The sequence below is a fragment of the Thermobia domestica genome, chromosome 6, assembly GCF_964235325.1.
Source record: "Thermobia domestica chromosome 6, izTheDome1.hap1.1, whole genome shotgun sequence".
NCBI lineage: Eukaryota > Metazoa > Arthropoda > Insecta > Zygentoma > Lepismatidae > Thermobia > Thermobia domestica.
In genome coordinates, this window is record NC_137459.1 from 140,104,605 (window position 1) to 140,124,971 (window position 20,367).

General features: G+C 36.0%; 1 protein-coding gene across 2 annotated transcripts in view; it reads right to left on the reverse strand.

Moving 5' to 3' along the window:
- LOC145688242 (cell adhesion molecule Dscam2-like) overlaps positions 1-20,367 on the reverse strand; it is an 802,178-nt gene that overhangs the window by 126,411 nt on the left and 655,400 nt on the right. For both annotated transcript variants that reach the window (XM_081762176.1, XM_081762175.1), the window contains exon 12: positions 9,661-9,837. In XM_081762176.1, the coding sequence (XP_081618302.1) occupies positions 9,661-9,837 (177 nt within the window). The remainder of the gene's footprint in view (positions 1-9,660; positions 9,838-20,367) is intronic.

The following is a 20,367-nucleotide window of genomic DNA, read 5'->3' on the forward strand; positions in this document are numbered from 1 at the left end:
TGAAAACTTTTAACATGAATGAACGAGGCCATACACGATCAACTTGCCTGTGGTTTTATCATTTTTCATACAAGTCGGGCTGTTTCTTCAGGCATGTGTTTACGTGTATGGGCTGCTAATAACAATACTCGTTGAACGTTTGAAGCCATACAAGACCACACATACAGAGGGCTATTGATAAGCCCAATCAAAGAAACAGAAGAGCTTTTAACATCCTTCTGTGAAAGAGGAGAAAAATAGTAAAACCTGCTCAAACTGAAGAGAATCGTAGTGCAAAATAATCTCCATGAATTTGCAAAACTCACATTTCCGTCAGGATGTTTTCACATAGAACTTAGATAAAATTTTGGCGCATGCATGTAAGTTGGTCCAAGAGCACGAACCAGACAAGAAGTCTCCAAATGAACTTCCACAAAAATTTTAGATACAACTTGCGAAATTTAAAGAAATCACGTACTTTGGAGAAACGAAGCTCGAGCACCGTAAATGGGCGGATACGAATAAAATAGAATTAAGGACGCAAAATAATTTGACGAATGAGAGAAAAGGGGGAAATCAAAAACAGAGTTAGAGGCTTGTTTTAAGAGATCGATGAGTTGAGAATTCAAAATTCCAAGTCAGTCGTAGTAAGTTCAAGACCGGGAATCAGCGCGTCAAAAAAATTCAAGCACACCCAAAAGTTTCACACACACACACTGCACTTCAAAACATACCACACGTTAATTAAGAGACAGAATGAGCGGCTAAGTTACAAAACAGACCAGTGACCGATTTTCGACAGCACTAAAGTATAGACATTTATATGTAGATTTTCTTTAACTATATAGAAAAAACATTAAAAGTCCTAAATACATTAAAATATTTACATAACTTTGTGTGAGTGATACATTTTCACGCATATACATATATCTAGAAACATTCCAGACAACAGGCGTCAATGGACAATTAACAAAAATTACTAAGGATTCAGGAAAACAAACTCAAAAGTTGCTTGCATACTTCCGGAAAGCACTCAGACTAGTTTTAATCATACACCATTAGTTTGCATTACTATGAACACTTCTTAAAAACCCTTAATATAATTAGTCCGTGCAACAATACACTCACAATAGAAAGAGTGATGTTGGTGCAGTGTGATAATTGAAAGTGCTAGTGTAGAAAAGTGCATTGTGGAAAAGATGGATCGACGTAAGCCCTACTTTGATAGAGATGGGCAGGCCAAAGCGCCTCGCCCCTCGCAGATTAGGAAGGAGGCACAGGAAAAGTCCGGTGAGAGACCCCAGGATCCAGGACATTCGTCGCGCAGGCACGAGACAAGGAAAAGTGAGGACCTCTGTGTATGTGTGGTCAGCGCAGTTGCGACAACGAAATGTAAGACCCACCTAAATTATTTATTGGTGTTGAAAGGGCGATTCTCAGAATTAAATAAAGATGCAAGACGTTCTCTGTACCGAAATTAAAAGCCGGAAATAGTTGAGATTTCAAAAACTTAATTTCATCGCATTGAGAATAGGTACTCTATTTCGAACTTTATCTATCAAAGATTACAATTTTTACCTTAAAGTCGGCTTACATTGAACTATAGAGACATTTTAGCAATTTTATTTATATATTATGTGATATTAGTGATCGCATCGTTCTCATTAAAGATATATTAATTCCTATAGTTTTTTCTTTTTGTCATTTATGATTCATAATTATGGATAAAGAAAGATAAAGGAAATGTAAATAAAATAACATGTAGACTTTTAGTGGCTCGAATTGTGCAAATTCTGATAAGAGAAGGCGATCTAAGTATTTAAATTAGGATGTTTAAATTCTGCATGGAGTGAAAGTGCGTCATCTACGCTATTGACAAACACTCTTTGGATGTAATATATTTAAAAAGAAAGCTTGATATAGTTTCTAAAAGTGTATTCAGTGTATTGTTTAAGTTGTATAAAATCATTGTTTGTAAAGTTATTCACATAGGAGTTGGTAACTTAATGAATTTATTTCAATTAATCTGCTAATAGGACTTTAACGAATAATCTGCAGTAATGTCTGAATAAAAGCATTTGACGTAGAGAGCTCAAAGGTTAATTAGTGATTAGAAAACGCAAATCATCTCATAATCAGTCATTTTTGTGTTAGAGATACGGAATCTGTCAATAAAACGGAACAGATACATTCTGTCACGAAGAATACGTAGGGGTTAGTAACCATAAAGTAGGCTAAGCAAAGCCGCATTTAATGCATCATTCTGATCTTCTAAATAATAGAGAGATCAGAAGTCTATGCGCATAGATCACACAAATAACGACAACCTACGGCTATATGCATATGCTACTGCAACATAAGAAAAGCCATGGAAACTAGACACATTTGTCTGAAAATCTCTTAAAAGACGTATTTGCATTTAATATGAATATTTGAGTATTAATTGTATTCCATGTATGTATGCATGCCTATATATATGATTTATATCTATCTATCTATCTATCTATCTATCTATCTATCTATCTATCTATCTATCTATCTATCTATCTATCTATCTATCTATCTATCTATCTATCTATATATGTGTGTGTGTGTGTCTTGGTATTTTTCTATATTCGCAAATATGTGTATATGTTGTGCATGGTTAAATAACAATACTGCTCTCATTGATATTATGTATGTACGGTGTATTCTTGTTGTTTATGTTGATATCAAATTTCATATCTGGTTTAATTATTTCCTAATCTTAGTTACAATTAGAAACGATTAGAGGCCAGGCATAGGCTTACTTAGTTTCCTTAGTTCATTCCATTTTTCTTTCAAAATTTTTCACTAAATCTCAAATCGAAGTTATGACTTATTTCAACTTATTTCACCTTATCCACGTATTATTCCACGGATTATTCCACTTACTATTTTTCTAGCTTCACTGAAACTAAATCGTATGTATTTAAATTCAGATTCCATAAAATTATACCATTCTTAAATTCATATTTTATTTAAATGTCATTAGTCATAAAGTATCAGATGATCAACGTTAATCATATGTTCATTATCCAATGTCACGTGGATAGGTATTTCAAATGTAAGGTTGTAAGTTGACCAGTTTTGTATTGTACATAATTATGTAAGCTCATTATGTAAGTATAAACAATCATAAATTTCACCTAGGACTGGTTATGGATATTGGTTTCATTAGTTTGTTTATGTGTGTCGGGTTACTTATAATAATTCATTCAAGCTATAAGTCAAGAAAGGAAACAAAAATCTAATTTGCTTAATTTAATTTTGGTGCTAAGGTCTTATGCTTTATTCTTCATATTTGTTATCATAAAATTCCAAATTCAATGTTAATTTTCATCATGCTTGATTTTTTAAACACTTTTTTTACTCATTAAAGCTCTTATTATATTATTAACCTAAATTCGTGATTTTTTCTTTCTTTCATGAACAAGTTGTATCCCTCACCTTAAGAATAACGTTGATTTTCAAGGGTTTGTTAGGCTACACTAATAGGGCAATGTAGGCAATTTTCCAATTGTATCTACCATGGACTGAATTGAATTGATTTTCATCACTTTCAATTAAAATTTTAAATTCAATATATTTATTTATTTCTTGCAACATTATTATTATTATTATTATTATTATTATTATTATTATTATTATTATTATTATTATTATTATTATTATCATCTAATTTTCATGGAAAGTAAAAATCAGTCTAGTTCGTCCCTACAAATCATAATTTAAAGCAAAATTATTTTTCAGCATTGCAGCATGTGAATACATTGCTCTCTCGGTTTAGTCGATCTTATTTCCCTAAAGCCCTGGCTTGAATAGCTATAGCTGGTTTCTTGCCACAAAAGACGGATTGATTTCTTGGGTGACCTAAGGAGTCGATAACTGACATCTTTCACAACATCCGCCTGTGGGATACGATGCTTCCCTGTCTCATTCAGAACCGATCCTGTTTCTTCCAATTTATTCACTAGCGACCACATTATGTTCCTGTCTGGGGAAGGATGTGAGGCAAATTTGCTTCTGAATGCCTTTTGCATAGTAACAACAGATTCCGTTCTCCAAAGTTTTAACGATAAATTTATGTTGTTCCAAAGAATACACTATTCTCACTGTGTGCTGATCATACTCACATAGTAGCATAGAATTGAACAGGACAATTCCCAATACAGCCCAGTTTCCTATTTCTTATTGACCTTACCAAGGTTTCAATCTAACGAAGAAAACTCAAATCTCCACACCACACCACACTTCATTCCAATTGTAAGGTACACTGGCGATAATTTGCTGTTTTTCTTGAGCCGTAATCGATATTACCGCGGATGAATTTAAACAAGTAAACATAGTCCCATAAATTTCCCATCCTTCCTTGATCATTTGCCACAAACCGCATGGAAATTGGACTTCAGTTAGAAATTATAGACCGAAATGAAATCCGTGAGTTTTAAAAGAATCACCCTGTATAACGCTCTTGTTCAGCTGGAGAGCATAGTGAGTAGGGGATACCGGAACAATTGTAACAAATTTTACCTTTCATTTTTTTTTCTCACATGTGCATGCTCCAATAAGTCTGAAGATTATACAATATCTTTAGTGAAGCTTTGTTGCTCCATTCATGTTTTTTTTTCAATCATGACAATTTCTAATATGAAATGTTACGAAGCATTTTTATGACGGTATCTATCTTGTTACAAACGTTCCCGTGCCCGGGTCAATTGTAACAGAGCTTAGGGACAATTGTAACATGATGCCTTTAATGAGACGTACACTATATATGACATGGCAAAACAATATATATGGTTAAATAATACTGATACTAATAATAATAACACTGATAGATTTATATAACAACGGGTGGGGACAACAAACAAAGAGTATAGACTACATCCTCAAATCTAAAAGTATTTTTACCTACTTAAAATATACAATTTCCACGCGTCAAGAAGATGCACGAATGATGAGTTACTTGTTACCAGTAACGTGCCCCATTAGCTCGAAATAACTTTTCTTTGGCCTAACATAAACATTGACATGGAAGTCAAGACGTAACATAGGAATTCAAGTCATTGACATAACAATGGTGTTTGGCGTCACTAGGCAAAATTTGTAGTGGCTTCCCCATACTTCCCTAGTAAACCCAAGCGCACTGCCCCCCCTAGGCAATGACCACCCTGCCCACCCTATTGTTATGCCACTGTTTCAAGTTCTAATGATATTGTACTAATAGACACCCACACTGCATTTGTAATCCCTATAAACATCCCTCACACAACTACGCGAACAGAGAATGCGCTACTTTGCGACAGAGATTAAGTAAAACAAGTGAAAAGTTACATTGTTGATTATTTCTGATGAATCAGAAAGGGAGCTTATTTGACAAATTAGTCTTTAAAAACTTATAGGCTATTTAAAGACATCACAAGGAAGGAACATATTGAAACATTAGCCTATTCTAATACAACATTGAAAAGCAGTGATCCGCAGTCAGCCGCAAACGTTCGTGAGGTTATATACAGAAGTTAGGGGAGGCCCCATAATGAATATGGGGTGAAAGTTTCTTCTTTCCCTATAGAAAAATTAATGACATATTATACACTAATACCGCCAAAGATTGTTTGGGGGTTCAGGTCCTCCCCTACGTACTTGTGGTCCCGGAAAAGCATATTTAATACGTACATAGTTTTATTAATTGTATTATCTTCGGTCATATCTAGTTTATGTTTATCATGGTTCAGTACAACTTTGCCTGGGACGATTGCAACATGTTACAATGGTAACCGATCGCCATGTTACATTTGTACCCATTCAACGGTCAGTGATAAATACCATGATTTATCATAATTACATTGAGTCAAAGAATCAAATTCAATATCCACGTCCAGGAAATAACATAGATTACACACGCACAGGGTATTTGTTTACAGTAAGCGCATATATATCAGGAGAAAATAAAAACAAGTCAGTTAAAATTTACTTAACTCTGTCAAAATCACGTTTCTTCTTGTCCAGTCTTCCACACTTTACTAACGACGCTCTTTTTTCATTCCGCATACACCTTACATGAGTGACTCCAGTGACATGTAGAGGGGGCGCGGTGGCTCAGTGGTAGAGCATTCACATCTGGTGCTTGGGGTCCCGGGTTCGATCCCAGCCCCCGCCAAGTGAACTTTGTGGTGGACAAACACCGCGCTCGTGGGTTTTCTCGGGGTTCTCCCGTTTCCTCCCACTTTCTTCATTCCACCATTTCACTCATCTCTCATCATCACCGTCTCCTTTAGCCTAACCGGCATAACCGTGGGACGTAAAACTTAAAGATTTCATTTCATTTTTCCAGTGACATGTACAAACTATATTTCGAAACTCACTTGTACAGGTAATGGCCAATGTTACAATTGACCCGCGTTACAATTGTCTCCGGTCTCCCCTACAATTGATACTTGGAAACTCAACCTGCCGGTGAACGTCATATATGCATCAGAAAAAAAAAGTGCAGAACGTAACGATGGGATCATGCTGTAGAAGAAGACGCATACCTAGAGAAGAAGCAAATGATGGTTCTTTGACAGCTCAAGCCAAAATTAAGCAATCTCTCAGTAAAGTTCTAGACCCAAATTATAAAATGGATTCCTTTATGCTGCCAACTTCATCCAACAGAAATCAGACGAAGGTGAATAAGAGTTGAAAGCATTTCTTTTGTCTTCGAACTATTTATCCGAACAACCTCAACTGTGTGGAATTCTAGGTTTATTCGTTTAGTAAGATGCAAATAGGAAGGTAGGAAACAACTGGACTTTTCTTCATAAGGTGTCCTGAAATACTTATCGCCCATGGACTTAGAACCTATAACAGTTTTGGGATTAAAACTTGATTACAGTGTCTGTACTTATCACATCATATGGATAGTCCTTCAGTGAAATTACGCTGATAAAATCGTACTTGTGTTTCACTATGAACCAGTATCGACTTTGGATCTTAATGACATAATTGAAACTTTGGAGCTACCAGATCACGAAACGTTTCATTCTGAATGCTAACACAACAAGAATTTTTGGAAAACCAAAAAATTGATCAAAAGATTGTGATCTTGGCCAATAATTAGGTTTAGATCAGCGACCACAAAATATTTGAACGGCCCCTAAATCGAGTTTTCGTATTTTCTACAGAATAAGCACATAATACTGAGTTAACTGATAGTTTGGGTTTGGATACACTATATGTAATTCTCCAGATATAAGGCGTATAAGAAAATGTTTAATTGAAATATGGTAGATCCATCTTTTGATCCAAAAACAGGGTAGCGAGATAACAGTATGGTAGATGGAAATATTATTTCATGTAACAACATGCGCTGAATAGTCATTTATGCAAATCACATTTACTGTACACAAATTACATTAATATACAAAAATAAATAAATAAATAAATAAATAAATAAGCAAGTAAAAATTTAAAAATAATAAATATCTTCTTCAAAGGCAGTCTAGAGAGATTGTAGTAAGGAAATTTGGAAATATGATCATGTAACAATGCAACTGAATAGTAATTTATGTATATCACGCTACACAAAAGCTCTATAAGATACAAAATACTATAAAAAAGTAATCAAAATAAAAAATAAACAAATGAAATAAAAATAAAAATAAAAAATACACATAAAAATAAACACTCCTTAAAATTTAAGTATTAACATCCACGAGGTGATAGCTGGAAACGGAAAATAAAAATTACGGCAAATAATAGGGGTGTGCGCTCAAAATACTTTCGTATGCTACTCTCGATGAATTTCACTTGCACCGGAATTACAGTTGGGCTTACTCTGTCTCTAACCTCTACAACGAAAACAGTTCGAGGTCGAATCATCGAAAGGCAAGGTGATTGACGTTCTAGGTGCGTGTTGAAGAACCAATCTTGTGTGTGTGTGTGTGTGTGTGTGGATCGAATCAATTAATGACAGCTTGAAAAAAAGTGCGTTAAATGTTGCAGAGTACTGTATGGACAACATATACTCGTTTAATTTTAAACAACATCTCGTATTGCCATTTACATGAATTCAATGCACCTTTAACTTAGACGAAATATGGGAGAGGGATCGGCGAGTCAGTACTGGATCGCTCACCTCTGATGCAGGGATAAATCTGAGGCCATGTGTATTTGAAGTGGATAACATCACGTCTGTGGATTTTTTTTTCGGTGTTCCTCTTTTCATCTCACTCTCATTCTATCAATGTTTGCATAATCATTTTCTTTCATTAATCATTCATCACATTTATTCTAAATGACATTACATTGGGTTGTTAAATTTAATTAAAATCAAAACATAGATGAAATATCGTACTGTAAAATATACATAATGTAAAGTATTGGTAAGAAATAATACTAGTGGCCATTTGTTAAGAGCTCAAAGGAACGAAAAAAACAGGCTCTGAAAGCTATAGAAGTGTTAATATGATTTTTTCCAAGTTCTCATGCACACATGCATTTGGTACTCGGGGTCCGGGTTCGATTACCGGTGGGAAAGTCTTGAAATTTTAACATATAACGGTGGTTTAGATTTTACCTTAAACTGTGGGTCAATGTCTCATGTGGCCTCAGCGAAACCAACCAACCAATCAATCAATCGAATGTTAGGTATCATTCCAGCATTTGCCTGATGGGAATGAGGAAAACCCAAGAAAAACTCACCCAGGATGACTGGCCTGAAAAAGCTGCTGCAGCTTTTCGATCGAGTATCCCCACCGGAAATCGAACCAAAGACGAAAGCGTTAGCGACTACGCTACGCGGGTCTGAGATATTTAAGAAACTCACTACAAATGTCTATATACAGAACTTGCATAATATTTGTTTTTCGTTACACGCTTTCATTTCTCTTGAATTATGTAAATGCATAACAGGGTTTAAATAATAACATGGAAGCAACTTACCAGAAATCACAAAATAATAAAATTCCGTGGAGTTTCAAAGCACAAAGATCTATGGTCGATCAGACACCTTTATACCTGAGTGATGTCTAGTGAGTTCGTCGGTTCCCATCACATTTATTTTAGGATTTATAGACCGGAGTTCACTACCTATAAATTCTAATAGTACCCAATTGCCTCACATCACTACACAAACATCAACATATTATTTTGTGTGTGTATGTGTGTGGGATAATACCTTAGCCCACACATACGAAAGGCATGTGCGCTAATAACTTGGCTCAACTGAAACACTCATACCAATATTACTTTAGTACAAATACTACTAATAATTATTACATATTGGGTGCTTTTGGATTTTAAAAGTCCATTGTAGTAAAGAAAAATATATTTTGGACTCTATATCTTGAGAATGCTGAGACAGTACCCTAATTCAACTTCAGAAATGAATTTTGTATTTTTTTTTTTAAAAAAAAGATGAATATTTATCGTAGCGTTCTTCTTTAATCGTAGAGCAGATTTTTATTTTCTTTAAGTGCTGGAAGGAAGACAAATCGTTAAAATGGGGCATAAAAGAACGCTTTATATGTTAAAGTAGAACACAAAGCTCATATACATTACTCATATGATAATGGCACTACCTACTTCAAGATATCATTAATACTTCTCTTTCTTCTGCAATAACTAATTTCTGGAGTTAAAAAAATACAACTGGGATAGAAAACAAGGTATTTCACTTACCATTTACAGTAAGATGAATTACTTTGCTGAGCCCAGCTCCTATTCCATTGTCGGCTTCGCAGAGATAATATCCCTCGTGCTCTTGCTGCAGTCGATGGATGAACAGAGACCCGTTGCCATGGACACGGATTCCAGTTTGGGAAGATGCCAGATCTCGGTAGTTCCCTGGCCGTCTACCTAGAGGGCAACACATTCTAAAAATCACATTTGTATATTCCAAAGGAGAAACAAGAGATGGCAATCAAGTCCGGGTTCAGAGTTGGCTCCCCTTAACGTACTGGAATTTTCTTTCCCCCTTTTTTTCTTTTCTACTGCTGCATCCTCTCGGTCAAAAAATCAAACATTTAAATATGCTCAGCGATCCAGATTTTCTTTTCTTCAAAATAGGCGTAAAGACATGAAACTTCTACTGGGTAGCCCTTCCAGCTAAAGCCAAGGAAATCGATAAAAATCACATTTCTTGGAAGTCAAATACGATATTGGAACTGTCAACAGCAACGTCGGCTGTCGATATATATGGGAAAGAAAAAGATCAAAGAATGAAAGGAAAAGCAAAATATTTTCTTTAAAATCTATTATTCGCAAATCTCGTAAATAACGGAAACACAATTACGATGGATAAACATTTGAAGAACAAACAACGATTTATTTTGCTTTATTAGAAATACGTTCGAGCTGTGTTGAACTTTAATGAATTAATTATATTTAAGTGTACAATCTCCTTCGTGATTACATACAAACATCTTGAATATTTTAAATTTGTTTTGGTTTATCCAATTTTCGTAGTTGTATTTTATCAGCGTTATATGGACAGGTTAAAGTTGCAGTGGTGTAAGTCTTTTGCAGTGGTGCAAAAAAAGACTTACACACACACACACACACACACACACATATATATATATATATATATATATATATATATATATATATATATGTATAAATATAAACATATCTATATTTGTCTATCTGGAAAACAGAAAATGTGGCTTATACCATTGTAATTTTAATTCGTGCATATATTGAACTTAAGTATACAACTTACTCTTTCCCCTTTTACCACCATAACATAGCATTTACTTTATTTTATCAATATGAACTGGAAATGAAATGCATTCAATGTAACTGCTACGGAGTTTCAAAGTTAGGCACACGTATTTATTTCGCTTCCTTCATAGGTGAGAAACATGAGATTTTAAAATATATATGGAAGCACTTTAAAATGTGGAGTGAAAAGAAGGAGGCAAAAGGATATCTTATTACATCTCTTCACCGTTGTTCATATCTTTATGTTAGAGTTGGGAACGAATTTTGATAATACAAATTAAAATATAGACGTGTCAAAACTGTTTACAACTATATTTTCATTATATAAATTTGGTAAGTATATTTTGCGTCAAACTGCTAGTTTATTCTATTTTCAAGGGCACGTATTACTCTAAAAAGCAATCTCTGGTGCTTCGGGTCCCGGGTTCGATCCCAGCCCCCGCCAAGTGAACTTTGTGATGGACAAACACCGTGTGCGTGGGTTTTCTCGGGGTTCTCCCGTTTCCTCCCACCTTCTTCATTCCACCATTTCATTCATTACTCATCATCACCGTCTCCTTTAATCTAACCGGCATAACCGTGGGACGTAAAACTCAAAGATTTCATTTCATTTTTTTCTAAAAAGCAATCGAATGATTGTTCCTGTTTTTGTCAATATTTGTCTTTGTTAGAAAAAGAAAGCCATTAGAGTGGGTTATAGAACACTTATTTTTGCATGTATTCCGTAACCCAACTGGTTCTAGATCTCGACGATTTTAATAAACATGTTTTGCTAGAGTATTCTGAACCACTCAACGAAGTAAAGTGAGATTTTCCTGCAGATGTTTTCTGAAAGTGTTGCGGGTGAAACGTGGATCCAATTGTTCAGTGTGATATATGGTTTCATGAAGTGTGTTATGGTTATGAGAAAAAAAAATCTTAGGTTTGTGACTTGTTAATAATTGCGATTTGAATTGCAATGAAAACTAACTTAGTGGAAGTAGGACACATAAGAACATTAATATAATAATAGGAAATATTATTCCATTCCTTCCTACTGTTCACTAACCCAAATACTTTATCTTATTCCACTTTTCTCTTTTTAGTTATTTGCGTCCTAATAATCTGTAATGACAATGTTTGCATCGTACAAAACTTCAGTTTTTTTTCAGAATCTATTATTTAAAAGCTTCAAGAGCGTTTCAATTTAAATGGTTCATCAATTTATACAGAAAGTCCTTTCAGGTTTATGGTGAAAAAAAATCGACCGCTAGGTAGCACGATGCGTGAACACGCGTAATAAATTATTACGGTAGTTCGGAAGTACTGTTTTGAGTTGCAGGGAGGATGGTTGTTGCGTGTATGAATAGTCATATGACACCAAAAGTAACGGGCTATTAGAATAGCTATATTTCTATCTCCTCTAATATTGATTATATTGTATCCAAATAAGTAAAGAGTATTTGGTAAAAAGAGAAAAAAAAATCCTGCATCAAAGAAAATGATCAACTCTGTGTTGAATTGCAACAAAGCGGGAACCGCAAATAATCTTTATCTCTAACATTGTCGATGGCTATCAGGAATTCGCAAAACCAGTTTTCACTGGAAAATACGGTGGGGTGCTGACTGCCACGGGTGCTGACTGCCACAGCCAATTAATGGTGCTGATTGCCACGACTGGCGCTGATTGCCAATATCAAGGTGCTGACTGCCACGATGGCGTGCTGACTACCACGAGCCTGAGAGAAAGTTGCTAGACGTAACATTACCGGACGCCAAGAACTATGAAAGAAACTAGATAATCCTTAGGATCGTGTTGTTCAGACCAACATCTAGCAAAGTTAAACAGGTCTCTGTAAGTACACTCATGTCCAAAATATTGTCAGATGATTATAAATATGTTGTTCTAGTAATATAATTTGATAACGAATTCGCCCGGTATTTCTTATAATGTTAGTATGTGTATAATCGGCAAAGACAAGTATGTGGTAAATTTCATGTCAAAAGAGCAGTAAATAAGAACAATAAAACGAAAATAAAATTTTCTTGTCCATTTAGTTACATTTTATTTTACTCATTATGATTTTCGTATTTATAATTCTTTTCGTATGAAATTTATCACAAATATAAATTTCCTGATTATACACATAATATAAGTATTAAAAGTACTCTGCAAAATTATCAAATTATATTCTTACAAGAAGACAATTATAGATATGCGGCAATAATTTTGGACATGAGTGTACTTTCAGTTTTGTCAGGGAGCGGTGCGTACAAAATTGGTACGATTTATGTATTCTCACTTGAACTCCCTATGTCAGCATGAACTGTGTACAGAGGTGCAAATTGTTTCGAGCGTACCTCACAAGAGAAGTTCAGGAGAAAGCACTCGCCTGCAGAGAAACTAAGCATGCCATTTGAAGTCCCAATTCACACTGATTATAACAAGCTAATGCAATTCCTGTACGATTGAAAACGGTTCGAGATATTCAACTTGGAAGTTTATATGAGAAAATGAGGATATACGCAGTTATACGCGTTAAGTACAACGTTATTAGTAAAGAATATTGACATACTAATTGAAAGCTATCGCAAGTAACAGAAAAAAAAGTGTTTCGCAATAACTAACGGGTTTGTTAGATACAATTAGTCATTATATTGTTCACAATAATCATAGGTTAGAGATGAAAATTGATCACTTTTGTTCTTCTGTTTTATGAAGAAATGACGCAGGCAAAATACTCCCTTCCACCATGAACATTTTATATGTGCAATTGTGTTGCATCCGTCAAGAGAACAGTTCGCAGAACCAAAGCAAAAAGCAAATTCGACAAGTGATTCAAAAGTTATAGGCCTATAATTTGTTCGTAGCCTGCCTTGCAGAACGCAAACTGAAACAATCCAATGTATCGCGGTGTTCGGAAGTGATTCGTATGGACACGAACTTTATTTGATTGTTTCGTTGGTAGATTATAACGTCCATATGAAGAAGATTCATACTATGTACAAATCTCCTGCCATAATCTTTGATTGATCGGAATCAAAACACATCAAATGGTTGCACAAATCGTGTGCAATTCTTTGGTATCTTCTCAACCATTAGGTCTTTGCCATCCGTCATAAAACTTGTAGTGAACAATTTGTCTGTGAATGGATCCCAGTGATCAAGCAATAGCAAGTTCTAACCATCAGGCTTCACCATGGGTGAGAATACTTAACGCATTGAAACCTGCATCCACTCATTTTCTCATATAAATTTCCAAGCTGAATGTCTCGAACAGTTCTCAACGTACAGGAGTTTTATTACCTGTTGTAATCAGCTTAATTAAGATATGTTTAAGTGAATCCCAAAGTAAAGTCCGGGTAGGAAAATTTTTGTCCACGAGCTTCCACGTCGAAAATGGCCTGAAACAAGGAGATGCGTTGTCGCCATTATTATTTAACTTTGTGCTGGAATACGCCATAAGGAAAATCAAAGATAGCAACCAGGGCCTAGAGTTGAACGGCATTCACCAGGTTATGGCATATGCTGATGATGTAAATTTAATAGGGGATGATATGAGAACAGTAGAAATAAATGCAGAGATATTATTAAACGCTTGCAGGGACATGGGTTTAGAAGTAAATGCAGAGAAAACTAAATACATGGAAGTGCGTCGGGACCGTAATACGGCAAATTGTGGAGGCGTTAAAATATTAAATAATACTTTTGATAAAGGGGATACTTTCAAATATTTAGGATCAATATTAACAGACGAAAATCATATTCACGAAGAAATTAAATGTCGACTAAAAGCAGGGAATTCGTGTTACTATTCGGTTCAAAATCTCTTGTCGTCGCGAATTCTGTCGAGGAATTTGAAGCTTAAAATATATAAAACGATAATCATGCCTGTTGTTCTGTATGGTTGCGAAACATGGTCGCTTACTCTGAGGGAAGAACATAGACTGAAAGTATTTGAGAACAGGATCCTGAGAAGAATATTCGGACCCAAGAGGAACGAGAATGGGGAATGGCGGAAGCTTCATAACGAGGAACTACATAGTCTATACGGTTTACCCAACATTGTTAGGGTCGTCAAGTCTAGGAGGCTTAGGTGGGCAGGTCATGTAGCTAGAATGGAAGAAAGTAGAAACGCTTTCAAAGTCTTGACTGGTAGACCCATAGGAAAACGACCATTAGGAAGACCTAGGCGCAGATGGGAGGATAATATTAAGATGGATCTCGCAGAGATAGGAATACAAAGTAGAAACTGGATCCAATTAGCTAAGGATAGAAGTCAGTGGAGAGCTTTTGTGAACGCGGCACTGAACCTCCGGGTTCCATAGGCCATAGAGTTAGTTAGTTAGTTAGTTGTAATCAGCTTGAATTGGTCCTTCAAATGACATGCTTATTTCTCTGCAGGCGAATGCTTCTCCCAAACTTCCCTTGTCAGCTGGCTTCAGACCGTCATATCCATTAAATAATACAATAAACCAATTAATATAAACAATGAAATGTGCAAATTGTACATATAACACAAAAGACAATCCCTTTATAAACTTCCAAGTGTATGTCGTTCCACTTAGTGAGCAACTTCGTAGCTTATAGGATGCCACATAGATTTGCTGTGGTGATTACTAAATTAATTCCTACTAAATTAATTAATAATCATAAATTTAGTATGAGGGATTAATTCCTCTCTTTCCAAATACAGTTTCACCCAGGCTCGTGGCAGTCAGCACGCCGTCGTGGCAGTCAGCACCTTCATATTTGCAATCAGCGACAGTCGAGGCAGTCAGCACCAATAATTGGCTGTGGCAGTCAGCACCCGTGGCAATCAGCACTTATCCGAAAATACAACACTGTTTCGAAAGTGTTGTGGTTTTTGCGCATAACGGTAGTTTAATTGTCTCTCCAAGACAGTTGTTGTTTTGTAAACAGGTGGTTATTTTAGCAACGCATCAGCCCATTCACATTATCCGAATATCTCTGGTGGCTTTTGTTGATCTGTCAACCTTGGATGCTATGTCATTGGCAGATTTAGAATACTGAATCCTTGAACTGCGTGACGTTGGCCGCATTCAAATCGATCTTGCGTCTAAGCATGTGATTCCGTTTTGTTTAAGCTACAGTATAGTCATGTTAACAGTTGCTAATGATACACCTCGTACATCACTGATGGTATTTTAACTTTTATTATACCCACAATGCTCAATTATACGACTTCGGGTGTACTTCACTTCCTTATATCCATGTCCGGTCACCGTAATGCCACTTGCTGCACTACATACTCACATTACCACATACATCATATTGATCGGTCAGTCACATTCAATCGGTACAGAATCACGTTGTCCTACAGATGTTTATTTATTTATGTAAGATAATATGCATATATACACTCATTATACAAAACTAATGGGATAGCAAATCACTGATACAAGGACGTGCCCCACTTGTGTTCCACGCTCCCTTCAGGGCTCCTAGACGACTGCACTTCTGTATGAGATGTTGTGGGAAGTGTCTGTGTGAGTGATTCATATGAAATGCAACGTCGTCGTGAGTTGACAACATTCGAACGGGGCATGGTGGCGGATGCCGGACGCATGGGGCATTCGATTTCGTAGGTGGTGCAGGAATTCTACTTCCCACGTACAACCTGTCCAGTATGTAGCGAGAATGGTTAGATGAAAGTATCACATGCCACAGCAGACACCATACTGGTTTCCTGCCTCCCTCAATGACCGAGACTGGCGCCATCTGAGACGAGTGGTCAACAGAAAGAGGAGAGCATCAGTGCAAGAAATCACGGCCCAATTCAACACTAGCCGTGCCAGAAACGTATCCTAGTGGACAATCCGTCGGAACATTCGTGCCCTCGGGTCTGGGATACATCACCGTATAGGGAATTCACTGCTAACTTCGGGTCAGCGGACACTCCGTCGTGCATTTGTTTCCAATCACCACGGATAGGCATTGCAACAGTGGCGTAACGTAATATGGTTCGACGAGTGACGGTATCAACTGCACTATGCTGATGGAAGGCAGTGTGTTTGCGAAGACCTCATGAAGTGATGGACACTGCACAACAAGAGGATATTCCAGGGCGGTGGGATACCAGTAATGGCGTGAAGCTTGTTTCCCTGACATGGATGGGTCCCTGGTTGTTCTGGAAGACACGTTGACTGATCGCGGTATCGTCAGCTGCTCGGCAGGACATTAACGCAGAGCAGTTGCTAGGTGCATAGATCACAATGCAAGATTATATTGGAGCGTATGGCTATTATTATACAACTGTCTGTTGGATGAATACTGTGATTGAGAATAAATAAGTCGTCTGTATTTCAACTCGATGTCGATAGTCCGCAAATTTGTAGCAATTATGTTACTCTTATGAAAAGATGCGATAGAGTAATTTATCCGTGGTACAGCAGACAGGGTTTATGTGGGTTGAAAGTGGTTTTCAACAATGTCATTGCCTTTGGAGTGTAATCAAACGTTGTACTGATTGTATACGATTTTCAAACTAATTACTTTTTTACCATTCGTGAGAACCAACTTAACAACCTATCCTCCATTTGTTCCAGACGATGAAAGCGTTTCTAGATGGCTAGTCACTTTTAATCAAGATCAATTCATGTAATACTCCTATATTCAAGTTTGTGATTTATTATGCGAAAGTAGATATTTCAATTGCATCACCTAATTACATTAGCATTTGCTTCAAGTAAACGATCCAAGAGATGCCAAAGAGGCAAAAACAATCGAGAATTGATTGCACTAATATCATTATTGAAAATAAATAAATAAATAAATAAATAGAAGTAATAATACAATTGATAATCAAGAAAATCCCTGAATTGTATAGCTGTAAAATTCTTTACGTTTTCATAAGACAAATACCAATTAAGGGACACTGCAAGTGAATTGTTTCATAATTGAAATCATTAGCTTTATTATACAAGTCTGCAGGTATTTATCCTAGCCGAATTTACGGTTGATGTGCGCAGCTTTAGTTCATGGGGTCCCGGGTTTGATTTCGGTAGAATGACGTTGAAATTTGAATGAATTACGTTTGTTCAAATTCCGCCTTAACCTAATACCCACGTCTCATATAGTCTCAGTACTGAAAGGACGCTGAACTCCAATCCAATCCAATCCAGCCGAGTATGCAGCTACCCAATATAAGCGATCGAATACACAGGAAAGGAATCATTTCACAATCAGTAATCTATTATATAGTAGAGAATGAAAAGCTTTGAAATAAGGAAAAGCGCAGTTAGGAAAGTTGATTTTCGTTAGCTACGTGCACGTCAATCAATATATTTTGATAAACGTCTTGTGTGTTGTTGAGAGTTGACTCTAGTAACACATTAAAGCTCAGATGAAATAAATGGCGTGAATAAATAAACGATTACCGTTATATAGGTGCCAGAAAGTACAGCTAATGTATGACAGCGTTATGGTTTTGCAGTCTTTCTCAAGACAAAGGTCGAGTAGTATTGTAACGAAGAAAACCGGTATCAAAGGACGTATGCAAAAGAAATAAAGAAAAAATCATCTCTATAGCGTCAGCACTAGTGAATCGTTGACCTGGCTAACAGCCATAATGGATTTTCTTTTTACTTCTCATGGCTTGCCTTGGAGGAATAACTGAACTAGAAGACAGATTGAGAAGCATAAGGGAGATCTGCCTAAAGATTTAGCTTTTTTCAAGAGTTGTAAAAAAATGGTAAAAATTTACACGGTTTTCCACTTATACACACACATATTTTTCCAAATACGTTTCATTTCACGATTTCCGCATTTCTATTCGTCACTCATGAATGACAGAAATCTGCATAGATGATTGAGTGTGAGTACAACTACCTTTTAGGAAATCCTATTTTTCATCATTAAATATTGCTTAAAGCACAATTTGCAGTATTTGTGTAGTACTTTTGTGAAGGAATGGAGCAATAGTTCCAGTTTTAAAGAAGATGCATATATGCAAATTGTTAAGGTCAATACTATTTATATTATGTACCTTTATATTTTCTTTCAGCCTTGATGAACAATTAAATGGTGAGATGCTTCACGATATGGGTATCACACTTAACCTAAAGGTAACAAAGTTCAGATAATATCGGGTGCATGCAATGATAACTGGTCTTCTGCGTTCTATCCACTGGCGTGGTATATTTGATCCAGGTACTCAACCATCCCTATGATAGTGACACAAGATATATTGTTGGTAAGGAAACCTGTCATTACTGTACATTACATGAATGACAGGGAAAATGGAATTAGAAAGCGTTGTTAGGTACTTTTTTCTCGAGTTACAGTACTGTTAAGATGGAAAGCCACAATGAACCCCCTAGAAGACAAATCATAGCAGACATTTATGCCAGACAAATTCACAATCTTTTCAACAGTGACGTGGGCATTATATTCAGTCCAGTACGCGCAACTTACCAATTAACAGTTGTATTAAGCCTGAACTGAATTGTAGTTTATTCTACCAAGCAATGCTATTCATAAATCTTGGTTTACGTGTAACTATCTCCTCAATCCATTCGCAAAACTGCATCCTGCGATCTGGGACATAGTCCTGTTGAACCAGCCTTGGAATTTGCACACACAACTTACCTTTGTTCAGTATGTTTAGCACACTATTAGCACTTACACCGTTTTCACGTGACCCTTGCGTTTAATGTTTGTGGTGAACACTGAGATAGTTCAACCACCGTAATTAAACATTCAACACTTGTAGCCGTACAAGTTCGCTCTGATCGACCTTTCTTCACATCGCACTCTCTCATAAACCTCAAATTTTCTCGTAGACATATAATTGTTACCTTTGGAGAAGGGGCAGTCGCATACTCTCCTCTTTACTAACTCTTAACCGCAGTAATATTCTAAATCTTTCAGTATTACTTAATAACTTGCTTCCACATTTCAAAGCTCAAATGCCCGTCCGTCATTTATGTTTAACAAATAGTAGGGAGTCCTCAATGGGTCGAAATCTGCTAATATTTTGCCTTTAAACTTTATTACATATTAAGGAAACACAGACACACACACACACACACACACACACACACACACATATATATATATATATATATATATATATATATATATATATATATATATATATACGTAAGGTGCAGATAGGTCAAACAACTACAGTTAAAATAAAGATTAACTTGACAACATTTTGTAAATATAATTAATAATAAATTTACAATAACACAGGTGGTACTATGTATAAGGTCTTACTTTGAGCTCGTCTTGGCCAACATATTTGTTTCAACAGTACCATTATCTGTGAGATTACAACGCCAATCTACTGTCAAAGCAAGACATTTACGACACTAATACCATTGTTGATGAAAGCTCTGCTTTACTTCTCTAACAGATATATCCTTTTCTTTTTTTCTTTTTTTTGTATATTTCATTTTTCGTACCGTTTGTTATTGCAACAGTACTTACATTACAAGATTCAAATTTCTCGGTAGCATCTATTTGCCTATTAAAACATTGTTTATTACGGTGTTTTAAAATTAAACCTGACGGATGATGTCTACATTAACCACTACTCCTTTTCCCCCCAAGGTTTAAAAGCTTCACGAGTTATTACCCGAAATCATATATACTTAAAATAAGTGTAATCATCCTACTACGGAAGAACACATACGTTGAAGTAAAGCATAACATGT